At 48.1% G+C, this 26,727-nt stretch overlaps 1 protein-coding gene across 4 annotated transcripts; it reads right to left on the bottom strand.

Moving 5' to 3' along the window:
* Positions 1–162: 162 nt before the first annotated feature.
* SLC25A18 (solute carrier family 25 member 18) lies at positions 163–25,372 on the bottom strand. Of its 4 annotated transcripts, none has more exons than XM_025461594.3 (12): positions 24,812–25,367; positions 18,142–18,273; positions 17,859–17,994; positions 11,235–11,327; positions 9,905–10,060; positions 9,633–9,688; positions 8,396–8,486; positions 5,218–5,336; positions 3,103–3,262; positions 2,179–2,333; positions 1,342–1,417; positions 163–940 (listed from the first exon to the last, which is right to left on the bottom strand). In XM_025461594.3, exons 4-12 carry the CDS (start codon positions 11,252–11,254, stop codon positions 799–801), a joined length of 975 nt encoding a protein of 324 aa, XP_025317379.1. In that variant the 5' UTR covers positions 11,255–11,327; positions 17,859–17,994; positions 18,142–18,273; positions 24,812–25,367; the 3' UTR covers positions 163–798. The 4 variants fall into 4 exon arrangements, with proteins under 4 accessions (XP_025317379.1, XP_025317377.1, XP_025317380.1 ...); XM_025461592.3 differs by having other exon boundaries at positions 3,103–3,265; positions 24,812–25,362; XM_025461595.3 differs by lacking the exon at positions 2,179–2,333 and having other exon boundaries at positions 3,103–3,265; positions 24,812–25,372.
* Positions 25,373–26,727: the final 1,355 nt, after the last annotated feature.

Below are 26,727 nucleotides of genomic sequence, written 5' to 3'. Positions count from 1 at the left end.
CCCCTGTGGCCATCCCGGTGGCTCCAAGCAGCCCTGCCAAGAGCCCATGGTGGGAAACTGTGTCTGCCCGTTTTGACATAGGTCGGTTCTGAGAGGGATGGGACAGTAGAGGGCAAACCATTCACTGCAGCCCATCGGCTTCTCCCACTGATGACAAACATGACATTTTAAAATCCATTTTATTTAAAACCGTGCTGCGTGGACGTTCTGTGCGAGCCATGCTGCAGTGGGAGGGGCGGGGCCGGGAGTGGCCTTGACTTGGCCCAGACCATCACTTAGACCCCCAGCAGCCATCCTCAATTTGAAAAGATTTGTTTGGCTTCAGACCAGGTACTGACTCAGGGCTTTCATGGTCCCCTTGAACTTCTGAGCCTCCTTTTCCCCAAAATCAGTGCAAGAACTAAGTTATTTAACTCAGAATTAACAAAAAACTAAATCCTCAAACCACAAGTATGTAGAGTTTGAGTGTGAAGTAAAAATGCAAAATGTAGAACAGCCCTTCTATCTTTACTACGTGTTAAGGACCTACAGTTAATACAAACCACCCATGGACTATTTTTGTTGGTGACAAGCAGGCAGCTGGAGGCTTCTGAGGCTCCCAGGGAGCTGTGGCCTCAAAGAAAATGAACGTGGATACCACGAAGGGCTGTGGGACCGGACCCAGCTCGCTTGTTAGGGTGAGAGTGTTTCTTCAGAGGCTGAGGTAGCACTACGAGGACAAAGTAGGAATGGGCCATCCTGCTCGACCCTCTGAGTAGAACAGGCTCTGGCAGCAAGGGGCCTGGGCTCCCGCCACCTCTACTCAAAACACTTTAAGATCCGCTCCCCAATACCAATGAAGTAGACCCCTTGGGCAATCCCGAAGAGAGGGGCGATGACGAGGGCCCGGCAGCCTGCTCCCTTCATGAAGGCAGATGGTCCCTCCTGAATCCAAAGTTTCCTGTGGAGAGAAGAGGCCTGTTAGCCGATTGGCCAGAGCGCACGGTGAACGGTATTGTGATATGCTCCCCTCTGACATTTGCGTGTCTCCCATGGAAGAGATGTCAGTTTGCACAGCAAGAGCACGCTCCCAGACGTGAGAAGCCTTGTCCCATCCGTCATGTGCAGTTTGGTTACTAAGCAGCTGTGTCCAGGCCATGGGAAGTCGGGGTTCCAGCTGGACTCTGGGAGAAAGATGCTGTAGGGATGTGAAGGAAGAGAAGCTCCCAGTACACCCTGTTTCTTTTGAGAGGTGAGTGGAAGGAACGGATTTCAAGGAAATCCAGAGCTCAGTGTGGTGGGGTGGAGGGGACCAGGGGACCGTTCCCACCTCAGCCTCCAAAGAGCTGCTGCGGTGCTCACCTGGCGCAGTTGGTGATCCCACTGTAGGTGTCCTCTCCTAGGCCTTTTTTCAGTGTTTGGATTCGAGTTTTCAAAACTAAAAAGTTAAAAAAAAGAGGTGAATGTTTCCAACATGAAGTTGTTGCCTGTTAGAGCCAGTATCCACAGAACCAAATCCCGAGGCGGGATCTGCTGCTGTGTGGCCCGTGATAGAAGGTCTTCCTCTCTTTGGGCCTCATTCATAAAACGAATCAGAAATGACACAATCCGGGGCAGCCCCGGTGGCTCAGCGGTTTAGCGCTGCCTGCAGCTCAGGGCGTGATCCTGGGGACCCGGGATCGAGTCCCACGTCGGGCTCCCTGCATGGAGCCTGCTTCTCCCTCTGCTTGTGTCTCTGCCTCTCTCTCTCCTCTCTGTGTATTCTCATGAATAAATAAATAAAATCTTTAAAAAAAAAAAAAAAAGAAATGACACAATCCTTCAGGTCACTCAGGCTGCAGAAGGGGCCGCTGGGTGTGATAGATGAGCTGGGTGCAGCACTAAAGTTAGAGGCTGCGGGCTCTGCTCAGGCCCCTCAACCACCACCGTTAGCCTCAGGGTTGAAACCCTCCAGTGGGGGAGGAAAAGCTAATGAGACCACCTAGAAGGGGAGGAGACTCATCAGGGGTAAGAGAGTGAGCGAGGGTCCCCTGGGCCCCTGTGTCTGGCGGACCCTTGGTGAGCCTCTGCCAGTGGCCACAGGTGGTGACCCACAGGGGTTTTGTGGTTGGAGCTTAGTATGTATCCCAGACAGCTGTCCGGTGACCTCATCTGTGACGTGAGTCGACCCTGGAAGCCCTCCATCTCTGATGCACTTACCATCCAGAGGCGTTACTGCAACAGCAGCTACAGAACCTGCAACGCAGCCTGACATAAAGGAATGAGCAAAGGAAGCCTTCCCAGTCCTCTCGTTGAAACCAAGGTTGTTCAGATTTGCAAACAGTGGGAAGTAGATGATGGAGAAGGGAATGTCTCTGCAGGAGAGGAAGAGGGCACCCTGAGCCTGCTGCTGCGGGGCACCCCGCAAGGCCCCTAAGTGCCAGGGCCTGGCTGATGGTCACATAAGCCTGCATTTACTGCTCCTTCCCTGGCCCTGTGATGGTGTAGAGTGACAGGCGGCAGGCAGTGGCCTAAGGGGACTGCTGGGGCTGCCCCTGCCTCACTCCGCGCCCCCAGCACCTGCAGGCCCCAGGTGCAGAGACTGGGGGCACACTGTGAGGACAGGTGGGCTAAGGTGGGAGCCAGCGGGTTGAGCCAGTGACTGGTGACAAGCTATATAAGCTAAGTGTTGGGAGCAGGGAGCGAGCAGGAAGGTGAAGTTCATTTATCTACTGACCAGGTGATGGGAGAAAACTAGCACCTGGCCTGGGACACTCCTGATCCACTTTAAGGATTTTGGCTAGATAGCAAAGTCAAACGAGGGGTCTCTGCGCTCGTTCATTCATAAATGGTCAAAGTCCTCTTTAGGCAGAGCATCCTTAGGTGCCTCTGGGCCACAGAACATCAGTGCTCCTATGGTCTGGCTGCGGGAGGAGGGGCCTCCAGGTGGTCTCCCGGGTGCCCATCCTCGCAGTTCTGCCCAGTTCTGGACCAAAGAGGAAGCACGGAAGTCATTTGCTTTCTGGGGTTTGAGTGTTGTAGGAAGGATGTGAGGACAGAAGGGGCAGCAGGGCCCCGCCCTCTGTGCCCTGTCCTCGTTCCCCAGGGCCCTTCCATGTCCCATGTTCAGGAGGAAAGCCTCACCTGAGGAGAGTGGCACCCAGACCCTTGTAGAGACCAGCCAGGCCCTGGGTGCAGAGTAGCTCCCAGGCAATAAGGGTGGCAGACGGGCGCTTGTGGGTGGAAGCCGAACCTGCAGTGTAGGAGCTGGAGGAGGAAGGTGCTGAGGCCGAGCCCTGACAAACTGCTGAAAGGGAGAGGACAGAGCCCATCACAACCCAGGCCCCAGCAGGCCTGCACAGCACTTCCCCGGGAATGTGCCTCCCGCCTCCCAGCCCTGCGGCTCAGGGGGGACACTGACACCCCTCCTAGATTTCTGAGGATCGTCCTAATTTTATCTTTAAGTCATCTCTACACCTAACATGGGGCTCGAACTTAGGATCCCAAGATCGAGAGTCACGTACTCCACCCACTGAGCCAGCCAGGTGCCCCAGATTGTCTTCATTTTAGAACATTTGTTTTTAGCTCTAAGGCAATGTTTTTAAGATTGGTGTCTTCTAGTATGTCATGGGGCACTTCCCAAGGCCTGTGCAGCCCCCATAATAGGGAACTAGAGCAACACCTGCTCCAGCCCCCAGTTTCTTATCCTCTTGTTAGAGCTGTGTTCTTGATCTGGGTCTAAACCATGTCTAAACCACCTCTGAGCCTACTCACATAGCTTCGTCTGCTGGCACTTGGGGCGTCGCAGTCCTACTTTTGCCTACTGAATAAAGTGTGCCTCCCGCCTCCCAGCCCATAGTCCATTTATGGGCAGCCGTTTATGTATTTTGTATTTTGTATCATTTTGTAGAGCCTGAGTTTTCATTTTAGTTGAATAATTCAGAACCCATCACTTAATATGTTCAACACCTAAGAAATATTTCAAGTACAGCATTTCTGCTGTGGGTGAGTCCCATCAATGACCGCAGGATTCAATGCACGGAAATTGTGTGAATATAATTCTCACCACTTTGAGAAGCTTTGTCTAGACTCTAAGCCCTTGCTCAAAGGAAGTGATTTCATGTCCCCATTTTGTGTGGTAGCCAGGAGGGCAATAGCTCACGCTGAGCAGCTGGTGATGGCAATAGCGTCCTAGCAACAGTGAGCCGGGTCGTTCACCAGTGAACGCAGTTCTCCCCATTACTTGCTCTAGATGGACGTCATTCAACCATTCACTCATAGCCCATCTTTCTCTTCTTTTTACATGATTTAGGAATACTAACACTTAACCCGAGTCAAAAAACAAAATGTTTCAGAGCATTTACTCTTTGTGTATCACAACACAGGGGCTTCCCAGGGCCCAAGCCTTATTCTTGCTGCAGTTTGATGTACTTCAGGTGATTCTGACCCAACCTAGAAAGCTGGTTGAGTTCTAACATGACGTGAGTGCAATCGTGGGCTGGAGGACCTGGCCAGGTGCTGCCTTAGGCACACCACACGTTGGCTTATTTAATGTAGGTACTGCAATTACCTCCAAAGAGAAGCCCCCATCCCACCTCATGGGGCTGGCCTCCCTTCTGCTAGGCTGCTCCCCATGGTTCTTAATACATGCTTTGGTTCCTATAGCATTCTGTATTTGAGAGGACCAGGACCAGGATTTAGGAAAGGAACAAAAAATTCTCTTCCAGAGAAAACAAAAAGAACAGAAATGGTTCTCCTGTCCTTTATTATTCCTTCCCTCTACAGGCCAGCCTTCCAGAGCATACTATGGTATCCACTGAAGTGTTTGTGAGCAGGCTGCTGGCACCTCAAGCCTAAAGGTCACCATGATGTAATAGAGGTATTGGGGTGTTTTCTGTCCCTGTGGATCAAGTTTCTCATTTCTGCTATTTGTTCTAGAACTGGGAGTGTTGAAATCTAGAATAGTAACCATAAAATAAAAAGACTTATAGGGGCATCAGGCTGGCTCAGTTGGAGTATGCAACTCTTGATCTCAGGGTTGTGAGTCTGAGCCCCACATTGGGTGTACAGATTAGTTTTAAAATTTTTCAAATCTTTTTTTTTTTTTTTTTAATTTTCAAATCTTAAAAAAAAAAAAAGACTCCTACTGACTGGAAAGCTGACTAAATCATACAGTTTAGAAATGAGTGCAGAATGTAGAGAAATGTATTGTGATCACAGCCCTTTGTTAATCCCATGTGAAGTCAGGATCGGCCTCACCCAAGCGCCCAGCATCCTGCAGCTGAATCTTGAGCATTTCCATGGGACAGGTAACCACCACCTGGCACATTCCAGCTCCACATCCGGCCAGCATCTCCATCTTCAGATTCCGCTGCAGCCTGTGGGACCATGAGTTAGGCTCCTTCAGTGACAGGCCAGCCCTGCCACCCTACCCTGGCCCACCCACCAAAGTCCCAAGGACCTCTTTTTTTTTTTTTTTTTTTTTGGTTAGGACCTTCTGTGCAAGGTGTTTAGCCTCATTCAGATTGGCTGTTGCTCACCCGGTGGGGTGAGTCATCACCTGGTGCTTAGACTCAGCCTCCTTAAAACATGAAACTGAATTTAAAGCAGGCTGCCAGGGAGGTAGCACCTTCATCAAGGTTGAAACTACCTATTGCAGGGATTGGATTGTCCCTGACCCCTTGAACAGTATCTCAAGGGCAACGGGGGTGGGGGTGGGTGGGGGGGGGGGGCTTAGCGGTTTGGTGCCGCCTTTGGCCCAAGGCCTGATCCTGGGGATCCGGGATCAAGTCCCATGTTGGGCTCCCTGCATGGGGCCTGCTTCTCCCTCTGCCTGTGTCTCTGCCTCTCTCTCTCTCTCTCTCTCTCTCTCTCTCATGAATAAATACATTAAAAAAAAAAAAACCCACATAGAAACAGACACACAGAGTAAGGGAACAGAATTGGAAACCCAGAAATAGAGACACTCAACTAATAGGTGATGAGGGAGCTGAGAACACTGAGTGGACAAATGACAGTCTTCTCGATAAATTGTGCTGAGAAATCATTCACCCGGAAAAGAGTGAAAGTAGACCCCCCAGCTTAGACAACTCACAAAAATGAACTCAAATGGATTAGAGACTTAAATGTAAGGCCTGAAACCATAGAACTCCTAGAAGAAAACATGGGGTAGCTCTTTAACACTGGTCACCTAAAGCACAAGAACACGAGCGAAGAGACAAGCGCGGCCACTTCAAACTGAAAAGCTCCTGCAGAGCAAAGGAAAGCACCAACAGAATGAAATGGCAGCCTGTGTGGGGGGAGATCCTTGTACATCACACGTCTGACAAGAGGTTGATACCCAATAGATAAAGAACTCATACAACTCAATAGTAAAAACAAAACTCACCACAAATAATCCAATTAAAAAAACAGGCAAAGGACCAGAAAAGATATTTTCCAGGGAAGATATTCCAATGACCAACAGATACATGAAATATGCTCAATATCACCAACCATCAGGGAAATGCACATCCAAACCACAGTGAGATAGCACCTCACACCTGTCAGAATGGCTGGTATTGGGACACCTGGGTGGCTCAGCAGTTGAGCGTCTGCCTTCAGCTCAGAACACGATCCCGGAGTCCCAGGATCGAGTCTCGTATTGAGGTCCCCACGGGGAGCTTGCTTCTCCCTCTGCCTATGTCTTTGGCTCTCTCTCTCTCTCTCTGTCTCTCATGGACAAATAAATAAATCTTAAAAAAAAAAAAAAAGAATGGCTGGTATCTAAATGACACAATAAGTCGCCTCGGTGGTACAGTCAGGTAAGCAGTGGACCCTTGGTTTCAGCTCAGGTCATGATGTCAGGGTCCTGCGTTCAAGCCCAGCACTGGGCATCATGCTCAGTGGGGAGTCCACTGGAGATTCTTTCTCTTTCTCTTATTCTCTTTGTCTCTCCACACCACCCCACTGTCTCTCTCTCACAAATAAACACTTTTTTTTTTTTTTTAAGGATGATAAATGCTGGCAAGGCTGTCACGAAAGGGGAAGCTTGTGCACTGTTGGTGGAAAAGTAAATTGGTGAAGCCACTATGGGAAACAGTAGGGAGTTTCCTCAAAAAATTAAAAACAGGGATCCCTGGTGGCGCAGCGGTTTGGCCTGCCTTTGGCCCAGGGCGCAATCCTGGAGACCCGGGATCGAATCCCACGTCGGGCTCCCGGTGCATGGAGCCTGCTTCTCCCTCTGCCTGTGTCTCTGCCTCTCTCTCTCTCTCTCTCTCTCTCTGTGTGACTATCATAAATAAAAAAAAAAAAAAATTAAAAAAAAAATTAAAAACAGAACTCCCCTACAATCCAGCAATTCCATTTACTGGGTGTGCATCCAAAGGAGATGCAATCGGTGAGCTATCTGCACCCCCACATTCACTACACCATTGTTCACAACAGCCAAAACTTGGAGACAGCCTGTGTGTTGATGGGCAGTTGGATGGATACAGAAAACGTGTATATACACCATACAATATTACTCAGCCATAAAGCAGAAGGAAATCCTGCCATTTGAGACATGGATGGACTTTGAGGGCATTATGCTAAGAGAAATAAGTCAGAGAAAAACAAATAGTGATCTCACTGACATGCAGAATCCAGATAAAATCAAAGTCACAGAAAAAGAGATTTGTGGTTATCAAGCCCTCCCTGGGACAGGAATTAGGGGAAGGTGCTCTGTAGGCACAAAGTTCCAGTTATAAGGTAAGCACTGGGATGGAATGCAGCATGATGACAATGGGTCACACTGCTCTACACTACATTTGATAGTTGCCAAGAGAACAGATCCTAAAGGTTCTCATCTCAAGGAGGAAACAACTCTTTGGGTAACTACATGAAGTGATGGACGTTAACTAAACTCGTCGTAGGTATCCCTGGGTAGTGCAGCGGTTTGGCGCCTGCCTTTGGCCCAGGGCGCGATCCTGGAGACCCGGGATCGAGTCCCACATCGAGCTCCCGGTGCATGGAGCCTGCTTCTCCCTCTGCCTATGTCTCTGCCTCTCTCTCTCTCTCTCTGTGTGACTATCATAAATAAATAAAAAAATTAAAAAAAATAAAACTCGTCGTGGTAAATTGTGTATCAAGTCATTATACGATGCATAACTATACACTGTATGAACTTACACAGTGTTGTGCTGCAGGGATATCTCAATAAAAAATGAAAGAAACATGTTCATCAGCTGTTGGTGAATGTACGTCTAGTCTATAATGGTCTGTCTGTCACGTAGAACTTTCACATTATAGCAGCTCATTCTCTCCTTTCACTTTCCACTTGCCAAAACGTACACTAACCTTCCACCATTTGTGTGCACATATTCATATACATACAGACAGGTAAATGGCACAGTCCTCCCCCTGTCCTGTCCCCCACAGTGTGTGGGATTTCCACCCCACGGCCCCTGCCTGGACATACTCATCCTCCATTAGCAGCTGCCGAAAGAAATCATTGGCTGCCAGCTTGATCGCCTTCTCTGGAGTGACCAAGGTTAAGTTCACTGCAGCCCCTGGAAGGAAAAAACGAGGACGGGTTAAGGCCATCTCAAAGGTAACACTTCTTGGGTTACCTGGCTAGTGCACTCAGTGGAGCCTGTAACTCTTGATTTCAGGGTTGTGAGTTCGAGCCCCATGTTTGGTGTAGAGTTTACTTAAAGATAAATTACTTAAAATTCACAATTCTTTGAGTCTGCCACTCATGTAGACAACCTATTCTCAGACCTAGCCAGGCAGGTTTCTGGGAGTAATTGGGGTCTAGTCGGGGAGGGATGTTGAGGAGGGCTCTTTGGCCTATTTTATAGAAATATGGAAGGCTTTTTCATCTTCCTACTTTCTCTCCTCCCTCCACATTTCCTCTTCTTAGGCCTGTGTTTCCTTTATGGGCTCATTGCTGCAGTTATTAGGAAGTTCTTTTTGTCCTTGTGCATCTTGCCCATCTCCCACAGTAAGTGAACAGTTCCCAAATCAGGCCCCAATAATCAGGTCTGAGGGGACGGGGGGCCAGTCTCCATTCCTCTGTGCTTTACTAGCCAGTCCCACTGGCAATTTTTGAGCCACAGCAGTTTTTATTTCATTCTATTTCTCAGGGGCACTAGAATTTCAGCTCCTTCTTAACTGAAGGAACTTTGCACCCATTTTCAAGCCCTAATCATGGCTATTTATGCGCCCTGGATGGGGCCACTGCAGGGGGCTCAGATAGCACTGGCTAGCGTCAGGGAAGAGCCACACAGTAACTCCCTGTAAGGAGCTCAAAACCCTTTCCACCTCTTCCCTGTCAGCCTCTTCCCCTTCTGCTTTCAGGGGCTGATACCCTGACAACCCTGAAGGGGCGGGGGGGGGGGGGGGGGGGGGGTGTGTGCAGAAGACCACTTGCTTCCAGCATGACTCAGACAGTAACAGTACCAGAATGGAAACCGGGACTTGATGCCGCCCCAAAACCTCACCATAACTGCTTCTGTCTCCACCAAGGAACAAGAGGGCTTGTGAAAAGCACATGTCGCTTTGGATCACCTGGTAGCCCAGGCCCCACCCCAGGAGTTCCCTGGGCAAAAGAAATACCATTTCCCAATGTTCTATAAGCCAGGGTACCATGGGCTGTACCCTCTTTTCTCATCTGGCCCAAGCAGGCCTCCCCCCAGGACACATGATAAGCCCACCTCGGTACATGCCCAAGAAGCCCTCTGCCCTGGCAGTTTTCATCAGGCAGTCCATCCTGGAAGCAGAGGGCACAAAAGGCAGTCAGTGGTGAGCGGTGGCTGTTGCATCAGCCCCCCACCCCAACCTGGTGCCCTAACCCTGCGGGCACACCCCCACCCCACTCCACCCCACAATGTCCGCACTCCTAGATAGAAACTGGAAGGGATGAGGCCCCACATCCCTCCCCAGGGTCCCCCCTCCCTATGCACCCCAGCCCCTCCCCAGTACATACATTCCTTTGTAGATGTCTTTTCCATGCTGGTTCTGCAGCCGAGTCTTGGCCAAGTCGATGGGGAACACACAGGTCACCCCAACAAGCCCTGCCACACCTCCATTGATGAGTTTTGCTGTGACACTAGGCGGCGAGGAGGAGGGGGCCACGGAATGACTGAGGAATGAGAGACGCAGGGGTTTGGAGGGGGCTGACTCAGCAGGCGGCGCCCAGCCAGGCGGGTGGGAGTGGGAGGGGCGAGGAACAGGAAGAGCTGCCCCTCCTGGGGCTTCAGCTCCACAGTAGAGACCCCCACCGAGGGCAGCACCTCCTAAGGCCAGCCTGGGGCTCCCTCCGCCCCCCTCCCCCGGGACCAGTTACAGAGACAGGTGAGGGCCTGGGGGCAGGGGGTTTGGCCTGGCCTCCGGGCATCGCGCTCACGGGGTGGAGCATCGTGTCCTGACTCTCCCCGGGGAATACATCCTCAGGCTAGGATGCCGGAAAGGCTTTTGGGAAGGAGGCCCAGAGTGCCAACTCTGTGCCCTGGGCCCCTCCAGGTGCGGGCAGTCCTCGGCTCTCCTCAGAGCCTCCACCCAGGGCCTGCTGTCTGGCGGGTCCCTGCCTTCAGAGCCACGTGTGGAGGAGTCGTCCACAGGCTGCTATTTTATTTCCGGCTGAAGTTCAGGCAGGGCAGGATTTGAATCCGGCTCCGCCGCTCACTTAAACAAGCTCCCTCCCTTGTCTGGCCCTTAGTTTTTCCCCTCTGGAAACTGGCCTCAAAGGATTTTGTGAGGATCAAAAAGTTAACGCACGTGGTAAACGGTAGCTATTATCTATAATAAGAGAACACGCATTTTTGTCAGTGAGGGCTTGTGGTCGTCACAAGATCGCCGGCTCAGGTGCTGAGACCGTCTGATTCCGGCACAAGTGAGAGAAAGCCACGCTCCACGCTCCACGCTCCACGCGACCTGCGACCTGCGCCGCGGGGGCCCCGGCCAGAAGGTCAAGCCTCCTCAGTCTCCTTGGAACCCAGTGATATTTTCTTGTCTTTTCAAGCCAGGGGCACATTGTGGGCAAAATATTTGCAGGTAGATTAGCTGGAAATAGTTAAGAACAGATCATAGAGTCTCTCACACCCGAACGAACGAGCAACTTTGTGCAAACAGAGGTGTGACTGGAATTTTGCCACCCGAGAAGATGCAGTTCAAACGATTAGAAATTTTACGTGTGTATTTTGTTTACGAGGGGAAACGGAGTCTGGCTGGCTTCTCACCCGGCCTCAGGGGTCTGGAGGAGCAGGCGGCTGCTGCGCCGTCACCACAGCACCCGGCCCGGCGGCCCCGGCAGTTACCTCGAGTCCTGAGCGGACATTCTCGGCCGAGGCGGCTGCGTCCCGGGCTCAGCGCAGAGGCGACAGGGCCCGCGGCGGCTGCGGGTGTCACAGCTAGAAGCAAAGATTTTAAGAAAAGTTGCTACGGACTAGGAACCCCTCTCACGGGGTCCGGAACTGTGATAAAGCACTTGAAATGTTCTGAGGTCACTTTTTGGCTCTTAAAATGTGTTTTCTAGACTTGCTATGATCCTGTACAAAGACTAGACTCTTGAAGTCTCTGCACTTATTTATAATGGACACGGAAGGAAAGCACCACGGGGTGTCAAAAAGTCAAAGCTGCATTATTATTAATTATCATCATCATCATCATCACAGCTTCTGGGGAGGAGTCCTGGTTGCCGGGGCAGGGTCAGGAAGAGCTCTCCTGCTGCTCCCAGCCGCCTCTGCCCTCCAGGCTCCCTTCAAGCTGCTTTAGGGTCCCCCTCCACTTCCAGGCTCCTCATTGGTCCCTGAGGCTGCCAGTAATTTTCTGTTGTCTGCCACTATATTGTTTGGGGGAAGAAAAGAGAGAGACCAATCTTTCTCTTGGTATGTATTGATCCATTCAGAAAAAAATTGACTGAGTGCCAGGCACTGACTGTTCCAGGTCTGGGGATACAGCAGTGACCCAAAGAGTACAATCCTAGTTCTTAAGGGCTTAGATTCTACAGGAGGAGAGAGACAATAAGTGAAATAAGTGAATCCTAGGGAAATTCTTCTTATTATTTTTAAAGATTTTATTTATTTGAGAGAGAGAGAGAGATTGAGAGCACAAGCAGGGGGAGGGGCAGAAGGAGCACGGCCTCCACTAAGCAGGGAGCCTGACCTGGGGCTTGATCCCAGGACCTGAGATCATGACCTGAGCCACCTGGGTGCCCCCCTAAAGAAATTAGATAGTGATAAATACTCTAGAGAAAAGAAAATTTGGAAGGGAAGGAAGATAGGAAATGCCAGTGAGGTAGGGGTTTGGTGGCTTGACCAAGAAAGGATTCTTTTTTTTTTTTTTTAAGATTTTATTTATTTATTCACGATAGACATAGAGAGAAAGAGAGAGAGAGAGAGGCAGAGACACAGGCAGAGGGAGAAGCAGGCTCCATGCCAGGAGCCTGACGTGGGACTCGATCCCAGGACTCCAGGATCGCGCCCTGGGCCAAAGGCAGGCACCAAACCGCTGAGCCACCCAGGGATTCCCAGGATTCATTTTTTTTTTAAATATTTTTTATAGATTTTATTTATTCATAAGAGACAGAGAGACAGACAGACAGACAGACAGACACACAGGCAGAGGGAGAAGCAGGCTCCATGCAGGGAGCCTGACGTGGAACTCAATCTGGGGACCCCAGGATCACACCCTGGGCCAAAGGCAGGTGCTAAACCGCTGAGCCATCCAGGGATCCCGGGGAAAGTGGTTTAATTATGGATGTATGTTGAAGACAGGCCAACAGGATTGCCCGATGAGACACTCAAGGAGTAAATTGTTGGTCTGAGAAACTGAAAGAATGGTTTTATGGACCTAGAACATGTAAAAATTGGATCTGTTGGAGAAATAGGAAGCTGGTTTGCAGAGAAAGAAGCAGAAAACTGAAGCAAGCACATCTGGAAGAAAAACAGAAGATGGAGAAAGTCTGCTGTTGTTTAAAATCCCAGGTTCCAGTGACAGAACGGAATCTTTGGATTCCGTGACAGTCAACTGTCCTGTCAATCAACTGGGTCATTATTGCTGAACTTGCTAGAATGTATATCTGATACACCCACCCAAAGGGGCTTAATTATCCCCAAACTAGCAAAGGGACGGAGGATTTGCAAATTACAGAATCCCTAATGCATGGATTCAGCAGAGAGAGAGCAGGGCCCAGGCTGGGGGGCTAGGGGCTTGTGCCATGCTACCAGTCATCTCTGAAGGCTCCAGCCCTGTCCTCCAAGAGCTGGAGCTTTAGGAAACTTGGGGTCAGGAAATTAAAATGTGCCCCCTGTTCTTTGAAACACTTATGGTTAGGAGAGAAAGATTCATTGTGATTCCAGGTGGCCACCTTAAAAATGAATAGGAAACAAATAAAATCCTTTAAAAAGGGGGGGTTCCTGGGTGGCTCAGTGGGTGAGCATCTGCCTTCGGCCCAGGATGTGATCCTGGAGTCCCGGGATGGAGTCCCGCATTGGGCTCCCTGCACGGAACCTGCTTCTCCCTCTGCCTGTGTCTCTGGCTCTCTGTGTCTCTCATGAATAAATAAATAAAATCCTTAAAAAAAAAAAAAAAAAAAAAAAGGAAACAGCACATGTATAAAACCCTGTCAGTCTGAAATCAGAGATTCAAATAATTGAGAATCTTGCAGCCATATTCCCTGCTTTTTCTAGAACTAAATTACTAGTTTATAAATTGTGGTTCACTGGTTTTGGAACAGGGGTATTTAAGAGAAGCGAGAGAAATTAGGGACACCCCAGTCGCTGGGTCATTAGCACTTGCATGAGGCAAGTGTGATAATGGGATGTGATAATCTCTCCAACCTTCAAGGGCATTCACCTGTTGCCATGTCATGTACTTGGCATTGCAGGTTTCCACCTTTACCCCCCACCCCAAGACTGGGCCAGGCCACTGGAAGTCCCAGGCCCAGCAGTTCCCTTGAACAGACTTAATATTCAAAGACCATGCCGACAAGACAACATTTCTGGCACCGGTGAATGCATTAGCAACTGGAGTCAACAAAGAGGAAACTGACAATCAGCCAGTGAAGGTTTTAAAGGGGTTGTCACCATAAAATCCCACACTTGGCATCAGGGTCCAGATTTGCTGAATCCCTAAGTGACAGCCCAAGTGTCAGTCACTCTACAAATGCTCGTGGAGTGCCTACTGTGTGCCTGCAGTTCCAGGCAGCAGGGATATAGTTGAGAGCAAAACCAAGGTTCCCATTTTCTCAGTCTAGGTTTCCTGGCTCTAGCCCTGCTGGAAGGCTTGCAGAGTGATACAGCACCTCCTCCTCACCTCCTCACGCCCTCCTTCTTTCCATGTGGGACCTGAAGGGTCCCTGGACAGGGAAATTCTTCCAGCAAGCCAGGCCCTGAGGCAGCCATTTGCCTGACCAAGGAGGTCCCTATTTTGCCAAAGAATTTAGTATACAAATGGACACTCACTAAATTATCTCTCTTTTTTTTTTTTTAAAGATTTTTATTTATTTATTTTGAGAGAGAGAATACAAGCAGTAGAGAGGCAGAGGGAGAAGCAGACTCCTCACCGAGTAGGGAGCCTGATGTGGGGCTCGATCCCAGGACCCCAGAATCATGACGCGAGCCGAAGGCAGATGCTTCACCAACTGAGCTACCCAGGCACCCCATAGCTCTCCTTTTTTTAAAGTTTATTTATTTTTTAGTGATCTCTATATTCAATGTAGGACTCGAAATCAGGACCCCAAGGTCAAGAGTTGTGGGCTCCTCTGACTGAGTCAGCCAGGTGCCCCTAAATTATTTAGTCTTTTTTTTTTATTTTTATTTATTTATGATAGTCACACACAGAGAGAGAGAGAGAGAGAGAGAGGCAGAGACACAGGCAGAGGGAGAGGCAGGCTCCATGCACCGGGAGCCCGACGTGGGATTCGATCCCGGGTCTCCAGGATCGCGCCCTGGGCCAAAGGCAGGCGCCAAACCGCTGCGCCACCCAGGGATCCCTAAATTATTTAGTCTTATCACTTAAGGAGTGTTCTAGGACTACTGAACAATAATATTTCTTTTTTTTCTAAATAGAATTTAGAAAAATAGAGTATTTGGGAGTACTGCAGTAGTAATACTAATTCTTTAAGCACTGATACACAGAATTATGAGGATCTGCACCTGGAACTCTTTGGGACCAAGGAGGGTAAGGGCTGAATATATAAAAAAGCAAAAAAAAAAAAAAAAACCACACACACAAAACCCCACAACTTTATCTGGATAACAGAGGCTCCCTGTCATTGCCTCTGGATGCAATATCTGGTCATGACATTAAGTTATCACATTGGGAAGATAAATGCATTTATAACTTGACATGTGATTATTGAACCATATTAGAAAGAAGAAACTTAGGGCTGCCTGGCTGACTCAGTCGGTAAAGCACTCAATTCTTGATCTTGGAGCTGTTGAGTTCAAGCCCTATGTTGGTGGTAGAGGTTACATTGAGAAAAATTTTTAAAAAGGAGGAAATTTGGATGTATAGCAAATGCTATGTGTTTGCATGTCCTCAGGCATCAAAGGGTGGTATGCAGTGGTACAACTGTTGGATCTCTTCACTGTCCCATTTCCAGGAGCCACCCCCGTCTCCCGCACCACTCACCTGGTGGGGACTGCCATATTTTTTTTTAATAAAGATTTTATTTATTTATTTATTCATGAGAGACACAGAGAGAAGCAGAGACACAGGTTGAGGGAGAAGCAGGCTCCATGTGGGGAGCCTGACGTGGGACTGGAGGATCATGCCCTGAACCTAAGGCAGATGTTAAACCTCTGAGCCACCCAGGCGTCCTTGGGAGAGAACTTTTTAAAGAAAAAAGAACCTGGACTTGGCGACTGTGGAGCTGGTGACGGCCTCAAACCTGAGGCGCTGAGGGACCGAAATTTTCGGAAAGGGAGCTGCCCAGAGGCTCTGGCAGAGAAGCCAAGACTCTGGGAAGTCAGCGGGGAGGCACCCCTCGCTTGGCAGGCGGGACACCATTTTGCCAGTGAGTGGACCAGACTAGTTCTTGGACCCCTTAGATGGCTATTTCCAGAAGCATCTCTGCCCTGAGTGCATGTGTGTATGTGTGTGTATACACAAGGGGTGGTGTGTCCTGTTCCCCACCCTACTGCAAGCTCTGTTTTGCAAACAAGAAGCTGGCTAAGGATAATCTTGGGCAAAGAGCAGACAGGTCCTGGTGGGTTCGGGAGGGAGTCCACCTGGCAGTGCCCAGCTGGCCCACCTACCCTGTCTTGTCCAGATGCACTGCGCCTAATGGCAAAACTGTCACCCATCCTAGGAGACAGCCAATTAACAGATGCTTGGGTAGTGATTGGTTTTGTTGTTGTTGTTGTTAATAATGAACCATTATACTACTTCTTAAAGTATTGAAAGTACTAGAAAAAAATTAGAAAATTTGAAAAGCACAGAAAACGATTGCTTTTTAAAGATCTTACCTATTGGGCAGCCAGGGTGGCTCAGCGGTTTAGCGCCGCCTTTAGCCCAGGGTGTGATCCTGGAGACCCGGGATCGAGTCCCACGTTGGGCTCCCTGCATGGAGCCTGCTTCTCCCTCTGCCTGTCTCTGCCTCTCTCTCTCTCTCTCTCTCTCTCTCTGTGTGTGTCTCTCATGAATAAATAAATAAAATCTTTTTTTTTTTTTTTTAAATCTTATTTACTTGACAGAGAGAGAGTGCAAGTAGGCAGAGTGGCAGGCAGAGGGAGAAGCAGGCTCACCACTGAGCAGGGAGCCCAATGCGGGGCCCGATCCCAGGACTCCGGGATCATGACCTGAGCTGAAGGCAGACACTTAACCAACTGAGCCACCCAGGCACCTACAGTAATTCAATTTTATTGTATTTTACAAAATTATTGGTCCATAATGGGCAGGGCTAAATAAGTCCATCATGGGTAGATAAAAGCTATCCTAAGTCTCTTACAGGCAAACAAGCCGCTGCTTGATCGCTTGGGCGTCACCTACAGTCTAGGGCACCTGACAGCCTCCTCACTCTGCCTCCCCTCAAATCCAAGCTTTACCAACATGGCCAAGTAAACAGAAGGGCAAGTCTGGGCCCAACTGCCGGTCTGCCACTTTCCCATCTAAAGGGCATTGCTAACTTCCCACCACTCTTAGGACAGATTCCCAACCCTTTGCCCTGGCCTAAACCCGACTTTCCTACTTGACCGTGTCTCCCAAATCACTCCCTCACCTACTCTCCCTGCCAGCCATCGGGAACTCTCGCTTCCTGGAACACATCACAGTCTCTTGTGTCCGAGGCTTGCACATGCTGTCCTGTTGCCTAGGACACTCTTTCCTCATCTCTACCTGAAGAATTACAAATTGTTTTTTGGGCTTCCTCCCCTAAGCCCTTCTTAAGCCTCTGAAATCTTGGCGATGAGTCCTCTTCTGTGATTCTACTTAATACCCAGATATAGCACATTCCGCGTTGTATTATAGTGGTTTGCTTGCTGGACTCCACCCCCAATCAGAAGAAGTTACTGGAAGAGGCAAGACAGTCCTAGGGTTTTACCCCTGGAGCCTGGTGCAGAGACATTCAAAAGAGATGTTGGAATCAATGAACCACGAGGGTGATTACCCCCTTTAACTTTGCTGTCAATCTTGTCATTCTCTTCAGCTGCCCTCATTTCTTCACACTGAGACACTCAGGGAAGAGGACCATTCTCTCTTCACCTTCTCTAATTAGCAGGGCAGGTGGGAGTTCTTCAGGGCTGAGCCCCCTTACACTAGCAGTGCCTGGGATATCCTATTATCAGGGAGTGGCCACTTCCTTCTGCCTACCTCTTTCCTACTGTGTGCAGCAACTGAAATGAGACCCTTTCCCACTGGCTGCTTTGACCTCTTTCCCAGCTGTTTGCTAGACGATCTTTCCTTACCAACTCTAAGCTTGATGCAGACAAGACACTTACCTGCTTTTAGTAAGGAACCTCCCACCTTCTCTGGATGCCAAGACAGGCCAGATCACTGCTGAGTTGCAGGAAGGGTTGGTTTACAATCCTCTTTTGTTATGGGCCCTCTCTCTTCATGCCCACACAGCCCTTACACCTGGGGCAGGATGGGAGGGAAGGTGGTCACGAATCCATCCTCCTCTACGCCAGGTCCCCAGCCTCTCTCCCACCTCCCACACTGCAGACTGGATTTGAATGGAGCCTCCGTGAGGCCACTGTGCAGCCTAGCCAAGCCCAGTCCTACCTCCTCAGGTGGCAAGCAGGTGGCTGTTTACTTGATTGTGGTATGACTGGGACAAAAATTCAAGCTGCCAAGGCGTTGTTCAAAGCAGCCTGAGGGCGAGGGTGACAGGACATTCACCACCCACTCAGTGACCTGGAAGTCCAAGGGGAGGACAAACACTGGAAAATCAATGCAATGCAAACATGTCTGCCAGACTTTTGGGGCCAGAAGGTAACATCTGCTTCTCAGATTCACAGTCTCTTCCAGCTACAGGGATTGCCTGTTGCAGTGATTCTGTCTGTGCTCTGCCATCGGGAGGCTGCAGTGTGGATGGGGCAGTCATGGCACTCACAGATGTTCTGGCAGAGCTGTGAGCTCAGGGCTGCAGCAGAGGATCTCTTCCAGCTTATAGAGCTGGAAAGGGTTCAGGAAGTAGTCATGGGTTTTGGGCTTGAAGACTGAGGGCAGAGGTAGAATTGAACTCCAGCTTCTCTTTAGTGGCAATTGTGTAATTTGGGGGAAGGGACGAGTTAGTAGCGGGGAGAATAAAGCTGGTAACATGTTGGGTCCCAAAGGTAGAGGACTTTTTTCCCAGCCAAGAATTTGGAAGAGATGAATTAGCACAGGACAGACTTTGATGTCAGAGACCCAGGTTCAAATTCCAGCTTCCAAGTTAATAACTACCTCACTTTAGGCAAGTTATTTAAATGCCTTTCTTCATCAAAGGGAGGATTGAGGGGTACCTGGGTCGCTCAGTGGTTAAGTTTCTGCCTTCGGCCCAGGTCATGATCCTGGAGTCCTGGGATCGAGTCCCCATCGGGCTCCCCGCATGGAGCCTGCTTCTCCCTCTGCCTGTGTCTCTGCCCCCACCACCACCGTGTCTCTCATGAATAAATAGAATCTTAAAAAAACAACAACAAAAAAAGGGGGATTGAAATATCCACTTCATAGGACTGCCATGGGGCAGTAGAGCACAATGCCTGAGAATGGGATTTGATGTAAGCCCGCTTTTGAACTGGTTTGAATTCCAGTTTACTATTTACTAGCTGAGTGACCTTAAGCAAATTACTTCTCTGGGCCTGTGTCCTCATCTATGAAATGAGACTCATACTTAGATGTAGAGCATTCAATACATTTAGTACATTCAGCATTAAGTGTCTGGCACATAATAAGTGTTCGCTATGTGAGAACCTATTCCTCTCCCTTTGGTGGGCAATGGAAAGCTGATCCAGGATGTGGAGGAGGGGCCTACAGGGCACAGTTCAGGTTTATGGCAACACCAAGTGGTTTGGACAGGCTGAGAGATCACAGTAAGTCAGGCAAGAAATAAAATGAGAACCTGCATGCAGGGGGATGTGAGATTTCTGTGAAGAACCTATAGGGCTTGGCAGCCAGTTAAACATGCCAGGGACAAATATTGTCTGAAACATGGATCAGGGGATCCCTGGGTGGCTCAGTAGTTTGGCGCCTGATTTCTGCCCAGGGCATGATCCTGGAGTCCCGGGATCGAGTCCCACATTGGCTCTCTGCATGGAGCCTGCTTCTCCCTCTGCCTGTGTCTCTGCCTCTCTCTCTGTGTCTCTCATGAATAAATAAATAAAATCTTTAAAAAAAAAGAAACATGGATCAGCAGGAAAAGATGTATTATCATCCCAACTAGGAGCATCAGGAGTGGGTAAGTAAGGAGAGTAGAGGGAAGAAAGGTTTGGCTGGCTGTGGAGTTTCAAGTGGCAGTCACAAAACAGGAAGCAATGTGTACAAGAAAGAGTGCTATAAAAAAAAAAAGAAAAAAGAAAGAAAGAAAGAGTGCTATCACCTCACACCTGTGAGGGTGGTATTATCAAAAAACAGAAAACACGTGTGGGCGAGGATGTGGAGAAACTGGAACTCTTGTGCATTGCTGCTGGGAACGTAAAATGGGGCAGTGGCTATGGAAATCGATATAGCAGTTCCTCAAAGAGTTAAAAAAAAACAGAATTACCATATGATCCAGCAATTCCATTTTTGGGTATATACCCAGAACTGAAAGCAGTACCTAAAACACATATCTGCACACTCATGTCCATCGCAACATTATTTACAATAGCTAAAAAGTGAAACAATCCAAATGTCCTTTAATGGATGAATGGATAAACAAAATGTGGTATATACACACAATAGAATGTTCTTTAGCCTCCAAAAGGAATAAAATTCTGCTACATGCCACAACATGGATGAACCTTGAAAACATGCTAAGTGAAATAAACCAGACAAAGAAGTACAGATGTGTGATTCCACTTACCTGAGGTACCTAGAATAGTTAAATTCATAGACTCAGAAAAGTCGTTACCAGGGGTTGGGGGAGAAAGGTGATAGGGGAGTTAGTTTAATGGGTACAAAGCTTCACTATGAGATAAAAAACTTCTGGAGATGGATAGTAGTAACGGCTGCACGATGACATGAATGTACTTAATGCAACTGAAGTAACAGGTAGCAGAATTTTATTCCTTTTGGAGGCTAAAAAAATTCCATTCCCAAATAAATAAAATCTAAACAAAAAACAAAAAAAAACCCCACACCACCCGAAACTGAGTGGGGGCACCTGGGTGGCTCAGTTAAGCATCTGTCTTTGGCTGAGGTCATGATCCCAGGGTCCTGGGATCGAGCCTCACATCAGGTTCCCTGCTCGGTGGGGAGTCTGCTTTTCCTTCTCCGTCTCCCTCTGCTGTTCTCCCTGCTTGTGATCTTTCTCTAATAAATAAATAAAATCTTTAAAAAAATGGTTAAAATGGTATGTATGTATTTTTATCATGATAAAAAGGAAGAGAGAGATGAGCAATGAAGCTAGTATATTACATTTAAACATAAATGGATGACATTGGAGGGAAATGATGTGAAAAATAAGATGTAAGATGTAGGAAATAAAATTGCAAATCACTTTGGTAAAAATTTAAAACAGTGGCAAATAAAAATCATAGAACAATGGCCACAGGGCCACATGGCGTCCATGTCCAGCAGAAACTTTGGAAAGGGTAACCAGAGCATGGCAAAAAGTCTGAATTGAAGATGTAGGTCGACCGCATAGAGGGGCAACTGAGGTTGCAGGTGAAGATAACAATCACCTAGAGAAGGTACATGAAGAGGAGAGAAGAGGAGGGGAAAGGAGGCGAGCACACCTACGGGAATTGAGAGCAGGTAACCACGAGGGCTGGCCCTGTGAGCACCCGTGAGAACCAGTTCTAAGTCAGGATTGATCCAACTATCAGTCAGAGGCCAGGCAGAGGATGCAAGGGCTGTGAAAGGGGTCTGGCAGAGGCTCTGTGGAAGTCATGAGTTCTAGAAAGGTGGGGAAGAAGCCACATTGCAGTAGAGAAAAAAATGCTAAAGTTTAGATGGGGCCCCTGGATGGCTCAGTCAGAACACCATGCCACTCTTGATCTTGGGGTTGAGTTTGAGCCCCATGTGCAAATATTATTAAAAATAAACTTAAGGGGTGCCTGGGTGGCTCAGTTAGTTAAGCCTTCAGCCTGGGTCATGATCCCGGGGTTCTGGGATGGAGCCTACACTGGGGCTCTGCTCAGCGGGAAGCCTGCTTCTCTTTCTCTTCTCCCTCTGCCTGTTGCTCTGCCTACTTGTGCTGTCAAATAAATTCTCTCTCTCTTTTTTTAAACAAAGTATTTTTTTTAACAAAGTATTTTTTTAAACTTTTTTTTTGGGATCCCTGGGTGGCGCAGCGGTTTGGCGCCTGCCTTTGGCCCAGGGCGCGATCCTGGAGACCCGGAATCGAATCCCACGTCAGGCTCCCGCTGCATGGAGCCTGCTTCTCCCTCTGCCTGTGTCTCTGTCTCTCTCTCTCTCTCTCTGTGACTATCATAAAAAAAAAAAAAAAAAAAAAAAAAGTCACACTTTTTTTAACTTAAAGTATTAAAGTCACACTCGATCCCAGGTCACACAGAGAGAGAGAGAGGCAGAGACACAGGCAGAGGGAGAAGCAGACTCCATGCACCTGGAGCCCGACATGGGATTCGATCCCGGGTCTCCAGGATCGCGCCCTGGGCCAAAGGCAGGCGCCAAACCGCTGCGCCACCCAGGGATCCCATAAATAAATTCTTAACAAAACAAAACACCTTTAAAGTCTGAATGAAGAGAGATAAATATGTAATATTTAAATGAGGAAACTGGAACATTTACAGGTAGGGAAGAAAGGAGGAGAGACTAATTGATAGCATGTGATCAGCATGCACATAGGAGAGGCTGTAAATGCAAAGCACAAGGGAAAGTCACCTTTGGTGAGAGGACATTACTGGTAGGAAAGTAAAAAAAATGAAGGTCTGGAAAAGCACAAAGTTAGAGGACCATGCAAGGTGGTCTCCCTCTTTAAATAACAAGGTCAGGGGGCAGCCAGAGTGGCTCAGTGGTTTAGTGCTGCCTTTGGCCTAGGGCCTGATCCTGGAGACTCCAGATCGGGTTCCCTGCATGGAACCTGCTTCTACTTCTGCCTGTTTCTCTGCCTTTCTGTGTCTCTCATGAATAAGTAAATAAAATCTTAAAAACAAAACAAAAAACAACAACAAAAACAAGGTCAGATCATTAGCGTTGGAATACAAGGATGGGTTTAAGACCTTACTGCTTTCATTTTTTTTTTTTTTTTAAGATTTTATTTATTTGTTCATGGGAGACAGAGAGAGAGAGAGGCTGAGACACAGGCAGAGGGAAAAGCAGGCTCCATGCTGGAAGCCCGATGTGGGACTCGATCCCAGGACTCCAGAATCACACCCTGGTCCCAAGTCAGCAGCTAAACCCCTGAGCCACCCAGGGAGGGATCCCCCCTTACTGCTTTAAAGAGCAATGAGCCTGTTAAGCAAGCAGAATCTCAGGACCCAGCTCAGATCCAGTGAACCAGGATCTGATCTTAACAAGATTCTCCAGCTGTTAAAGTCTGCAAGCCATTGGTTTTAGAGAGTGGTTTACAATGTTGACTGTGCGATAGAATTACCAGGAAAGCTTTGTAAATCCTGATGCTCAGGCTGTACCCCAGACCAATGAAAAAGTCTCTGGGGTAGTGTTAAAGCATCTGATTTATTTTTAAATGATTTTTTAAAATTTTTATTCATTTATGATAGTCACACAGAGAGAGAGAGAGAGAGAGGCAGAGACACAGGTAGAGGGAGAAGCAAGCTCCATGCAGGGAGCCCGACGTGGGACTCCATCCCAGGACTCCAGGATCACACCCTGGGCTGAAGGTGGCGCGCTAAACCGCTGGGCCACCAGGGCTGCCCCATCTGATTTTTTTTTTTAAAGCCCAGGTGTCTTATTTTGTCTCGCTTCTTTTAAGATTTTAAGTAATCTCTACACCTTAGGGCTTGAACTCACAACTCAAGAGATCAAGAGTTGAATACTCCACTGACTGAGCCAGCTGGGTGCCCCAAAGCCCAGATTTTTAAATCCTAAATGAGCAGCTTACACTGGTTAACCATTGGTTAGAGCACTGCAAAGCCAAACATAACTCACTAAAATTTGCTAAATAAGTCACAACAGCAGCTGTGGGAGAGGTCACAGGCAGTACACAGGATTTGCTGAACAGAAGGGAGGGTCTTGATGTGACTGGATGGCCACAACGGTTGGTTAAGTTTGGACTGCTCCTCCCCAAACACCCAACACGCAGAAGATGGGAGAAGATACAGAAACTTGGAGTGAGGTCTGATGGAGGAGCATGGGAGAAGAGGCAAGGTGTCTCAGTCCTCAGGCAGGACTGGGATGGAGCAAGGTGGGCAGTGAAGGACTTTCTCAATTTTGCAGCTATTCTTGGTCTGCAATCCTCCCCCAGGCTTGGATTAGAGAAACATCCTTCACCTTTATCCATGTTAACCAGCAGAGTGTGGGATGAGTTTTAGTTTATAAGAATGCAAGGATGTGCATCCAGTTTGAATGAACAGCCTGCTCAGATGAGCTGTGGCCAACAGCATCTGTGTAAATGCCAGGGCCATTCCCATAGGTCAGTGTTCTCAAACTTCAGCTTGTATCACACCCACCAGGAAGGCTTATTACAACAGACTGCTGACACCCACATCGGTCTGCATCAGTAGGTCTGGCATCGGAGCCAGAATTTGCATTTCTAACAAATTCCCTGGTGATACTCGTGGTCCAGAGACTACTCTCAGAACCAGCACAGTAGGTTATGTGACCACAAGAAGATAGTCGAGACTCAGACCATGGCCTCTCCCAAAGCACACTCCAGTTTCTGCAGACCTATGCTGTCTCTAGGAAACATCCTCTCGGTACCACACTGGACAGGATGACTAGTGGTAGTTTGCTTTGTCTTCATCCCTAGAGTGTAGCCTAGTGGGAGCAGAACCAGGGGGAAAGGGGAAATAGGGACTCAAGCTGCATCAAGGACTCAGAAAAAAACAGGCAAAGAGATCACTGAATGGCAAGAGGCTGCAGATTGCAGGCCCAAATTGATGAGGGGCCAGGTCTGCACAGCCAGGTCTGTCCCAACCAAGGCTGACACACCCCACCTTCTTGCAGGGAGGGAATAAAAAAAAATAGCTTTCTACTACTTTACACATGTTCTTTCTAACACTTTAGTCAAATTTTTCTATATTGTTTTTCCTTACTATGAACTCTGAGCATTGGAAGCTATATTTTCCTCTTTGCCACTATTAGTAATTAGGCAAAGTAACTAGGCAAACAGCTGGTATTTAATACTTACTGAGAACTTGAGTCCGAGTTAATCAGTCTTCATCTTTGTTCTTGGGGCACATACAGGCCAGGCTTCGCTTGGACATCTTTGCCTTCCTACTGCAGACTCAATTCCTCCCCAGAGCAAAAACCTTGAATCCAATCCAAGGAACTGACTCCACTGCTTTAAAAAAATTCTAACTAGCGTTAGCTGGACAGAATAGAGCTACTCCTTGTCATTTGTTGTCCAGAACGGGGTTCAAATCCAAAACTGTAGAAGCAGGTAGTGCTTTTCCAAACCTGAAGACTTCTCAAGGGGATCTGAATTTCTATGCATGTCATGAAAGCGGAAAGGGGTTGGGATTCCAGCACATAATAGCCAAATCTGGGGGTTTTCCAGCTGCTTTCTTGGCTAGTACTTCACAGTCCATCTCACACTGAAGGTTTTGCTAAAACTGCCTAAGGAAACTAGGAGTGAGCACTGGCAGCAGAGAGGGGACTGGAACAGATGCACAATTGTTCATTAAAAAACCCCAGGGAAAAGCAGGAGGCCAGGGAAACAGATCCGCAGGCCCATCTACAGAACACCCAATGAGGGAAGGGACACTCAAGAGCTCTGTCTCATTCCCAGTTGGCCTAGAATCCAGCTGCACCGCCCCCCCCCCCGCCCCCCAGAGAAGGTCCAGTAGCATTTCTTCCAAAAGCAACCCTTGCGTAACAATTTAATGACACAGGCCATTCACCTCTCTAGGAAGATTACAGGCTGAAGGTCGACCTCCAAGAGTCCAACCCTGGGTTATTTTCTCAGTTCTGTTAAAACCTCTCAGAGAATGTTATTTTATGGCAAAACGGAATCCTTAGAAGAGCTACTTGTTTATAAAATTAAGATCCCTTTCCTTCCCCAATGACAGGAGTTGGTTTAGAGACAGAAGACATTACTGTTTAATAAGAGAAGCACTTTGGATGTTTCCAAATGTCAAAGAGCAAAGTTCCACAGAGTCTTGAGACTAATCCTCGTTGACAATTTGTGACTTCCTTTTCCCTAAATCTTGCCCTGCCAGCTTTCTTTTCATGCTCCAATTTGAAGCAAGCAGCTCACCGAGTAGGGGGATTGTTGTGTAAGCTGTTACCCATGGGGCTTAACAAGTGTTAATGTCAAATAATAGTTTCAAAAATAGAAGTGGATTAACACTGTCCACTGTACCAAGTTTTGGAACACAACTGATCTGTGGAAGATACTTTGTTTTGGTTCCAAGGAGATAAATCTGGGAACACCCTAAAGGGCACTCAGCTAAGAACTAAGTTCCTATAACAAAATTAGCTGAAATAGTAAAAAAAAATTTGGTTTTTGTTTAGTGAGGAATTCATGCCACAATAGGAGTGGTTGCAGCTGGGAATCCAGAAGTCAGAAATCAATTTTTTCATGCATTTTAAGGATGTGATACTAGTATGCACTGGGAATAGAGCTGATGCCGACCATGCTGGTGTCACAACTGCCAGGACAATCAAGGAAGCCAGGCCAGAGCAGAGTCCACCGGCCCTTGCCCCACCAGCACAAAAGGAGACACTGAAACACCATCTTACCAGTATCCTGTCAAATCTGGGGTTTACTAATGATTTTAATTTAAAATTGATTCAAAAATTTTTTACTTCAAATATTATATGGAAATGCAACTACTAAACTAGAACATGTGACTGACATTTTTTAGAAAAAATGTTTTTTAAGATTTTATTTATTTATGAGAGAGAGAGAGGCAGAGACACAGGCAGAGGGAGAGAAGCAAGCTCCATGCAGGGAGCCCAACGTGGGACTCGATCCCGGGGGTCTCCAGAATCACATCCTGGGCTGAAGGTGGCGCTAAACCGCTAAGCCACTCGGGCTGCCCCCAAAAATGTTTCTTATGGAAGAATGATGAAAAATAGTTTTAAAACAGCAAGATGGAAGTC

Source organism: Canis lupus, chromosome 27 (genome assembly GCF_003254725.2).
Source record: "Canis lupus dingo isolate Sandy chromosome 27, ASM325472v2, whole genome shotgun sequence".
Taxonomy (NCBI): Eukaryota; Metazoa; Chordata; class Mammalia; order Carnivora; family Canidae; genus Canis; species Canis lupus.
The sequence above is the reverse complement of the archived record's forward strand: the minus strand, read 5'-3'. Positions and strand labels throughout refer to the sequence as shown.